Source organism: Branchiostoma belcheri, unplaced genomic scaffold (assembly GCF_001625305.1).
Source record: "Branchiostoma belcheri isolate BF01 breed outbred unplaced genomic scaffold, Haploidv18h27 scaffold27, whole genome shotgun sequence".
NCBI classification, from domain to species: domain Eukaryota; kingdom Metazoa; phylum Chordata; class Leptocardii; order Amphioxiformes; family Branchiostomatidae; genus Branchiostoma; species Branchiostoma belcheri.
The window spans coordinates 119,048-129,164 of NW_017803876.1; the positions used below are offsets into that span (position 1 = coordinate 119,048).

General features: G+C 41.7%; 1 protein-coding gene across 1 annotated transcript; it reads right to left on the reverse strand.

The window, feature by feature from the left end:
- Nucleotides 1-301: 301 nt before the first annotated feature.
- LOC109472282 (mediator of RNA polymerase II transcription subunit 6-like) lies at nucleotides 302-7,386 on the reverse strand. The gene is made up of 8 exons (XM_019771954.1): nucleotides 7,319-7,386; nucleotides 6,395-6,554; nucleotides 4,721-4,812; nucleotides 3,977-4,059; nucleotides 3,072-3,111; nucleotides 2,472-2,549; nucleotides 1,755-1,904; nucleotides 302-1,139 (listed from the first exon to the last, which is right to left on the reverse strand). Exons 1-8 carry the CDS (start codon nucleotides 7,377-7,379, stop codon nucleotides 985-987), a joined length of 819 nt encoding a protein of 272 aa, XP_019627513.1. The 5' UTR covers nucleotides 7,380-7,386; the 3' UTR covers nucleotides 302-984.
- Between the last annotated feature and the right edge of the window lie 2,731 nt (nucleotides 7,387-10,117).

Consider the following 10,117-nt stretch of genomic DNA (forward strand, 5'->3'; position numbering starts at 1 on the left):
AGTAGCTATTCAGTTTCTGTTTGGGACCATGAATCAATACTTTATTGTGGGATCCATAAAATTTTAAAGGTAACAGAACAGAAGTTATGAGTCTATATTTCTGGCACTTTTATCCATTTTGGATAAAACATAATATGACCAAACTGTTACAGGGTGGGGATGGAAAAATTTCCTACTGTGCATGTCATAGGGACTCGCAAAATGCCTTGGGACATACAGAAATTTTCACAAATTTCCTGTTTATGAGCTAACCAATAAATAGATGGCTGAAGTTACAATGAGAGATACTAGAGGGCCCAAATACACACAAAATATTTGTTTTATTACAACTTCATATATGGTCATCTCCTGTTCTTGTTGTATGGAAAGTGGTCTACTTCAATGCAATAAATGTGGTAAAGCACATAGAGAACAAATATATTGTATTTGCAGGGTAGTGGTGAGCACTCTTTGGGCCACATGAATATATACACGAGTAACGTTACAGGTGACTGTCTAAATGTTGGCATCCTGTAGTAAGAGATTTTATTTCTCTCTTTTTTTCCTTGAATAACCTTTCCTTGAATGATTTTCTTTGAATAACACTTCTGAGGTGCATACTTTTTGTTGTATAACAGAAGTATACAACTATGTGTATTTTAATCTGATGTAACAGAAACAGGGGATCGGACATCTTTCAGTAGTTTTATTAAAATCAATAATACAGAAACACAGTCTTCACAGTCAGAACTCTCAGGTCAGTTCATATGTACTTGAGGACAACATCTAAGACCACTAATATTCACAGCATGAAGGATATGTGTGTTTGCCTGTGTGTTTGCCAGGCCTCTGTGTGTATGTGTGTGCATATCATGTTCAGCACCAAGGACAGGTATGTTTGCCTGTGTGTGAATGGGGTTCAGCACCAGGGACAGATGCATTTGCCTGTGTATAAATTCTGTTTACATACTAGTAACGTTATATATGTATATAAAATCTACATCATCAGCTCTGCTTTGATAGTTTCATTCTCTTCTCAGGCGGTTGCATGGACTGGTTGGACCGGGACCCGGAGCTGCTGTGGTTCTGGTTCGGAGTGTCCTCCGACTTTTCTTCTTTCACCTGTGCCGCCTGCTCTCCTGGTTTCCTGTCTTCTTCAACTGCAGTAACAAACACATCAGTATTATTATATTTCAAATAAATGTCTCATCGAGTAATATGCAGGCTTTTCTAACTTATTCTGTATCTGTATACATGTAGCTAGCCGATATAACCACTCTTTAGCGTAAAAGACCAACTTCTGTATCTGTATATTGCCAGTATAACCTCCCTTTGGCATAATACACCAGCTTCTGTATCTGTATAGCCGTCATAACTGCTATTTGGTGTAACACTCCAGCAGTGCAACATATCGCAGTGATTCCATGAGCATTACTGATATAAAATTTTCTGCTGCTCAGTAAATATGAGGCATGGTATAGTTTCCTTGGAGGCATATGTTGGCCCTGTAGCAAAGAAGCTGAACTGTGTAGGCCCTGGAAACAGTCTGGCATTCAGGCTAGCATGTTCTCCCTCTAGCCGAGGAGCTGGCCTGTGTAGGCTCTGGAAACAGTCTGGCATTCAGGCTAGCATGTTCTCCCTCTAGCCGAGGAGCTGGCCTGTGTAGGCTCTGGAAACAGTCTGGCATTCAGGCTAGCATGTTCTCCCTCTAGCCGAGGAGCTAAACTGTATAGGCAATTGAAACAGCCTGGCATCCAGACTAGGCTAAGACTGACCTGGGACAGGCTGGTCGCCTCTCTTCGGCTGTGCAAACTTGGGTGGGAACTTGTCTGCCAGCTCCCCCAGTAACATGTCCACTCTCTGTCTCTGGAACGCTGAACTCATCTCCTCTGGCTTCTTCTTACTGCCCTGTGACTTGGACTTATCTGGAGAGGACGTGCAAGGTTGTGGTATCTTTAATACTGAGTTTTAACAAGTGACTGCTATGTGTAAACCTTATAAAATAACAAATGTCATGTTTGACCGAATGTTTTATCTTCACCATCAGACCTAAAGACAGAAATATGTGTCTGTACACTTATACTTGGCACACACAACACAACACAACACAACACAACACAGACAACACAGCACAACACAGACAACACAGCACAGACAACACAACACAACACAACACAACACAGACAACACAGCACAGACAACACAGCACAACACAACACAGACAACACAGCACAACACTACACAGCACAACACAACACAACACAACACAACATTGTTTGAGCCATTCTTCATAACAAAGCAAAGAGAGAGTAAAGACATATTTTTGTGTACAACATCACTAGATTAGTACTGTATTAACAACATGCAAATCTGCACAATACATCCAAAAAAGTAACTTGATAGGAAAACATTACCAGGTATACTAATAGTTAGGACATTTTCTACAAGGAACCTATTTAATGAGACAGTTTACATTAGATTGCTCTACTCACCTTGTCTCTTTTTGTCTTCTTTGTCTTTGAATTCCCACCAGTACCCCTTAGATGGGTGATATCTGGAGTAGGACAGGGCTGGAAACAGATAAGACAAAAGTATTACATACATGTATTATCTACTTTATATGTATACATTGTCATTATGCAAATGTACTATCCAAACATCATTCCCGAAACCACCATCACAATCGAAGACACCGGATGCTGCAGTGTTTTGTGAACACTGTGGATGGTAACTAATTTACTAGAAAGAAAGAAAGAAAGAATGAATGAATGAATGAATGAATGAATGAATGAATGAATGAATGAATGAATGAATGAATGAATGAATGAATGAATGAATGAATGAACGAACGAACGAATGAAACTTTATTTTTACTTTGGGCTTATTCGACACCGTTTGAGTATGAATAATACATAAACAAAAGAGAATCAAAGGTGCAGATAACAGAATCCAAACAAAATATGAACACAAATAAAGGTAGGCTATATACAATAATGGTGAACAAAGTGAACTCATAACAGATCATAAATGCAAATAAAAATTTGTATGTACATGTACTGAAAGCATGTGTGATAAACATAATCTGCACTCACCCTCATCAAAGGCCGACTGAATGTTATGAAGGGATGTCAGCTGCAAATTGAAAGAAAAATTTCAATTCACAATAGTAATGATGATTCATAAGGCAATACAGAAAAAAAAGTGACAACTAAGGCCACACCAATTTAATTTCTTGGTTAACGGATTTTTCTAGAAAAATAATGGAGCGGGCGGGCGAAAAAAAAAATAAAAACAGGCCTAGGCATCGTATTATGGCCCAAAATGGTACGATAGGAGCCATGAAGTCAACACACCAGGCTGGTTCAAAATTTAAACAATGAATTTTGAACTTTTAATGATACCATTGCATTGAAAGATGGAATAACTGTAACAACTAGGATGAAAAGGTCTGTTTTCAACTGTTCAGGGCAAAATATAAGCATTTTGCAGTTGATTCTGGATTTTTATTTTTATTTGCAAATCTGAAAAAAATGAAGCGGCGAATCCGTTAACCAAGAAATTAAATTGGTGTGGCCTAACCTACATACATGTCCTACTACTGAAGATTGAACGCGAGTGTGATCTCGAACTAGTTTAGCTCAATGAAGAGCTAATCTCCCACTGGTCATGACAAAGAAGACAGCTGGTATGTACAGTATTTACAGGTTCACTGTATTGGGGAAATTCTCCTAGCTCTCTTCAACAAGCAACATGAACAGTGGACCACATATTAACTTCCCGTCCTAAGAACTATGACAGTAGCATGCTTGTTGGGTCAGTAAGAACAGCCGGGATTCGAACTCCCAACCTCTAGGTCCAGGGGCCAGGTCTCTAACCACTGGACTACATGTATGTATACTACAGATCACTTTCATTTTCAATATTGAAATGATTTCATCAATATTGAAATGGTGTCATTTAAATTTTAAAGATTCCAGAAGAATGAGGCCAGCCTTACCAGTCTGGAATTGAGCACAGAGTACAAGTCAGGTGCCTGGTACACCACTCCTGCTATGATGTAGTAGTCTGCTAGAGGGGTGACTGTGGACAAAAATTATCCAGTTGAAGTCCGTGCGAACTGACGCACATATTGCAAGTAATGACAGTATTGATGGCATTAGAGTTATTAGAAGCTGGGAATTATCTCATTTTGCTGCTATCCATCTGTACAACTTGCCTTGTTACTCTGAAAACTTGTCTTCTTTTCTGAGATTTCCAATATGGATAAGCCAATCAAACTAGACATTACTGCAAATGATCTTAGTAATTATGGCATATTGTACGTATTTCATACATGTAGGTTATGACTGTCTTTTGACACAGTGCTGTTGCCATCGTGTGCCTCCTTTCCTTGTTATCACTAGCCTGGTTACCAAACCTATTTTAGCTCCTGAGTCCTACATCCTATCCACAAATAGGAGAGGATTTAGGACTTAGGAGCTAAGATAGGTTTGGTAACCAGGTTATCTCACCACTACTACAACTGAGGGAATTCGAAGACAGATGCCCAAGTGTCAGATTCGCAACCTGTTATCCACCTTAAACAAATCCATGTGAAGGCCACCGTTTCAACTGTAACCCTCACTCAGGTGTAGGGACCGACACGGTCATCCTACTCGGAAAATCTGTATCTGTATATCTGTACATGAATCTGTATCTGATTGCAAATAAAGATATCGAGTGATTGCCAACCACAACTGACCTTGTTGTTGTGAGTGTCTGTGCTGTTTCCTGACCACATACAGGATGGGTTCCTGGGCATGTAGTAAGATATACTCCACTCCTGTCATGTTACTGTACAAAGCATAAGTAAACATGTACAATACTATGGTACCACACATACATGTTATAATATGATGTATTACTAATATTTATTTTTCTATGTTGTAGAGCTTGTTCTTGATACTCTCCAAGCAGAGACTGTTGGATAGGATTGTCAGACCTTTATCATATGTCCTTTTCTGTCATTACCATAAAATAGGGCTATAGAAAGGTCACAATCAGAAATCTTGTCCTTGAGAGTACAATGTGTAGTTTTTGACCCCATTAGGTTGGCCATGCTGATTGATACACATCCTCCCGGTTTGGCTTTCAATACACTATCTTCCTGACTCTACCAAATGATTCATTTTCTGCAGATGAAATAGGGAAAAGGGAATGGCAAAAACGTACATGTTTTGAAAATAAAAACATTATCTAATGTTATATCACAGTAAAAGGCAAGGACCTTGCCTTTTACTGTGATATAACATTAGATAATTTGAAGGATAGTGTAAAATGTGGTGGAAAATAATTTTTTTTTAAATGAAACTAAAAGCATGGTCAACAAGTTGTATTAAAGACAGCAGGAAAGTGCAAGAAGAAGTGGGAGCAAAAAACAATGTCTGTCCCCGCCCCCACAAACCTGGGCCTGTCCCCACCCCCACAAAACACTTAGGCCCGTTCATGATTGGATATCTGTTGCGAATCAATTCGATTTAAAAAAATAAATCGAGTTCTAATTACTGGTTGACTGGGGAAACAGAAGTTCCGATATTGACTTGGGGAAATCAGGAGATCCAGAGGAAACTGGATGGTGTGCACAAGAACCTACCCTGGGCGTGAGGGCGAGTGGTAGCCCAACGGGGGCGTTGGGACCGTGGACCGTGGGGGTTTGCGGCAGATACGTCCTGGGCATAGCCTATAGGCAGGCCATGAGTCGGAAACGAGCGACTACTCGCCCGAACAGGCGTAAACTCTACGCCTTACGAGCCGGGTTCCCAGGAAATGTTCAAAGAAATTGTGATATACATATGAAATGCAAGTCAATTCATGGTGTGAAACCGTTTCCAGTGTGGGTGCAAATTTTGAATCACGGACCCAAAAATATATTCCGTTTCGATTCGGATCGTGGCCAAACCGGAACACATTTGAATCATGAACGAGGCCTTATTGTGGTGGACTGTCTGCATTGGATTGGATACAATGCAGCCCACAATGATCATACAAACTAATTCACAGATAGATGCAGCATGCTAGGATTCTCTCCAGGCGGAGATTCTTGGGAAAAATTGTGACCTTCTTATGCCCCATTTTGTGTCCCTAAGAATTTTTGCTTGGAGAGTAAGTTGTATGCTACGGTACTTTCTGTGTAGTCAGGGAGGTTATACACTTATAGGGCCCCTAGCCTCCACCCCGCTTCAGAAGGCAGCTGGAAAGAGTAGAAATTGGCCAAATAGAGAGATAACATGCCAGGGGAGTTGTTCTGCTAGAATGTAGTAGTAGAAAGTACATTTTGTTGTACAGCAAGGTACATGTACTCTCTAGCGGACCAACTCCCCTGAAGCCTGGTGGAGGCTAATACGCCCCTATAACCTCCTTGGTGTGCTTGGCGTACTTTAACTGTTCAGGGCTGAGCCTCTGCATCTTGATGATCTCGTTGTTGCAGCTCTTGTCGTAGAACGGATTTGTGCGCTCGGAGAAGTAGTCCAGCACGTTGGCGGGGCTCAGCATGGGGATCCACGCGCTGTCGTGCCATGAGATTGACAGCGGGTTCTCTGCAGATCACAGTATATAGAGTTGTTACTTCTGGGAGGGTCTGCATGGGGGTCCTGGCAATGGTTAATGGTAAATTCAGCAGGGCCGTCAACGGTTACGCTTAATGGTAAATTTGGGGCAGTCGGCAATGCTTAACGGTAAATTGACAGGCTTTGCTGATAAAGTATAACGTTAACATTAAATTAGAGCAGGCCGGCAAGGATTAACAGTTTTGGGAATTAAAATAGCCCATAACGTTTGACGGAAAAGGGCATGCAGACCCTCTTCTGGGACAGAAGTAGTAGTAACATTGTTTTTGGTTGCGTTAATTGATAGATTGTGTGTTGGTACCAAATCTGCACTGGGTCACTGGGAATTAGGTCCTGAAAGTCCGAAATCTCAAATCTCTTTTTAAATAAATTTGGAATCAACATCTGCATATCATTCGTGGCGAGTTCTAGAAACAGAGAAACGGATGGATGTAACGTTAGCTATGCAGTGGTGTTCTATCAAAAACTGTTTCAGTTGAGGCTGACTTTATTTGCGTTTCTGGGATGCAGGGGTGCATAAATATGTACTGATCATGACAGGTCAACTACAACATATGACAAATGCCCCCCTCCCCAACTACTTTTCGAAAAACCGGAACGAAAACCTTATCCATTCAACAGTATGCGAGGGGGCGATTCGCCCACTCAAACCTAGCGGTCTTCTGACAGTCCAACAGCGTCACTTTATCTACAAATATCTACTGAAATCTAAAGGAAAGGCAGCTGAAATACACCTTTACTCGCGGACCCTTGACTTCCTCCATTGTTGTTGGCCGCCATGGTGGAACGTACCATTTGCAGGAGGTTTGGTGGGGGGTTACAAAATCCGGGGGCAAACTGTAACGTTACTTCCTTCTCGCTTGACTAATCTTCGGGCCCGGGCATGTCTTGCAAAAACGGGGGGATTTCCCCCCTTTTCCCCATGACTCATGATCACTCGTGTACCCGGCAAAAAGGTGTTTCGCCTCTCAAGAAGTTTTCATAAGTTTTGGGGGTAGCGTGTTTGTGAAACTCGTGTGGGTGGCGAAAGAAGACAATCGTAAACATGGTTTTGCTTTGACACACAAAAACAAGTGGGCGGCGGCAAGTTGCAAAAGTTTCGCTAACTATGACGTAGTTTCCGACGAAGAGTTTCCACTGTCTCGAATTTCCGCCACAAAAACCACAGCCACAAACAAACCTACAAGTTGCTTAGCATATATAGTCACGTCCTGTAGTTTCCTCTGCTCATCATTGTTCGCGTTTGAAAGCCGAACAGGTTAATTGGATATCGCTGCAGAGAAAATCGTCGCCTTTGCCTTAGGGGCAAAGATTATGTGGTGAGGAGAAACCGCGGGTCTTCCCGGTATCGCTACCTCCGTTTTTGTTTCCTTTCACCTGTATTTATAGGCTGCATGAGTCACAGGGAGACTCCGTGGACTGACGAAATAATCATTCGCACCATTTTCTGCTAGGAAAGCGCACAGTGAACACGCATATCTCTAGTTCTCTTCGGGGAAAATGGTCGCCCGATCCGTAGGCTATTTTACCGTAGCCTTGGTAGCTGTGTTGGCGAGCCCTGTTTCTAACAAAGGTGAGTAAATTGCTTTTGTTTCTAAAAATATCCGTAATATCCTATTTGAACACCGTATAACCCACTGTGTCGTTGTTCTGTGAATAGCAAGCACAGGCTAGGAAATTGTCTTGAGTTATAAGAAGAGTTAATTGTCAGTAATAACGTTACTGATTTAGACCTGCTTTGGCTTTTGGCGAGAGTGATTTTATTCTGTGTACATTACTGATGCAACAGTAAAGAAGGATTTGTGTTATGGAAGTTAAGTTCACTGAATTTTTTTTTCGGGCTACGTTTCACGGAACTGCATTGAAAGGACTAGCCGCGCTCATACTCAAACTCAATAGAACCCACCATGCCTTCCTAGATGTAAATGGAGCTAAGATAGTAGGATTCAGCAAAAATATGGATTACGGTGGACACTGTTTGAACCAGGCACTATGGTGGCCGAACTCCCCTGGCCACTAAAATATTCTCCCTATTTCGCTAAAGTTTACCGCTTTGGTTTCGCGTAATCATTTTGGTGGAGACTAAGCACCAACTGCCTTGTGCCTGCGCCTAACCGGCCGCACGGTTTGTGTCAACGGTTAAGTTTATCCGCCTTCGAAATGTCGGGTATGAAATGAAACCTTTCATGTTCACACGGCTCGTGGAACTAAAAAGCGTAGCAAAGTCAAGTGCTAACTTCCGACTAGAAACAGGAAAAAAGGGGCATCGTGTTTTCGTTGAACTTCCTTTTCAGGTGACCGAAATACTCGGACTTGCTTCCGCCAACTTGTACTTTCGCTTGTTTGCGCAATTATTCTATTATTACCCCCAAAGACTTACCGGGATTACCAGTGATTACAGTATGATATAAATAACTTTTGTGGAAAATTGCGGTGCGCAACGCTTCCTCTTTTTAGGTCATATGAGGTCAGATTTAAACGGGAGTGTTTTTGCCCAAATTTCAACATCTTGATGTATAACAGGATCGGAAGGACCCACAGAAGCGCTTTTTGTGGCCCTTTCCACACTCATTACAACTCTATGAAAGTCAAACACCAACTGCTGTGGCTGTGGTCTTCAATTTCATTTGATACAACTGTTGTGCAATGGAAAGGCAAACTTCCTCTTTTTGGCTGTGGTTTGAAGTAGGACCGGCAGGGGGCGCTTTCCTCCGACCCAACCACCTGTTATAGTTATACTGTCACCGACCTTTTCTCTATTTCTTCGTACATTATACCACCTGAAGGTTCAACTACATTCACCTATACAGATGAAATGCTATAGTTGTAGGCTCTCTATACCCAATAACGTTAGTATCATTCAAGTATCTGTTTTAGTATGCTTTACAGGTGTCACCCAGAGTGTGACCAAGAATATGAATGAAATGTGTTACAGAAGAACACCAAACTAAAGGTATCTGTAAGGGAAACAGTTAATGGGAAACACTAAAATTCTTAATAAATTTGTAAAGCAATGTTTGTGCTTGCAGGTGTAGTGTCCGGTGAGCTGCCTCGATGTCCTGCAGGTCAGCAGCTCTGTTTTAGTGATGACTATGAGCTTGCTACATGCTACAATCCTGAATATGAGAGATGCTGTGATGGCACTCCCATTGTCAGGAGATATGGGGAGAGTTGTGGTGAGTATTGCCCACTGTTTATGTATTACAGCATAGGTAACTTGGCTGGGAGCTACAATATGTATTCACTAGCATTTATCTAGCCTCTACCAGGCTTCAGAAGTGGCGGGAAGAACTTGGTCAAATAAACAGATAACATGTCAGGGGAGTTGGTCCGCTGAAGGAGCACATTTGCCGCTCCAACTCCGGATCCACTGGCACGTTTTCCGCACATTTGGCCAAGTTCTTCTCTTTCCAGACACTTTTGAAGCCTCAGTTTCAAGTTTAGTTTCAAGTTTCATTTATAAAATCAGCCTTGCAGCCAGTTTACAAAGTCGACCAAGCTGAATTACACTGATTTTTACAAATTTTGTACAT

Excerpts from the sequence above, each read along its gene's own strand:
- LOC109472282 (XM_019771954.1), bottom strand. The coding sequence starts at position 7,379 with ATGGTACGTTCCACCATGGCGGCCAACAACAATGGAGGAAGTCAAGGG. Across the intron at positions 6,555-7,318 it reads TCAAGGGTCCGCGAGTAAAG|AGAACCCGCTGTCAATCTCA; the intron begins GTGTATTTCAGC and ends TGTGATCTGCAG. Across the intron at positions 2,550-3,071 it reads TCAGTCGGCCTTTGATGAGG|CCCTGTCCTACTCCAGATAT; the intron begins GTGAGTGCAGAT and ends ATCTGTTTCCAG.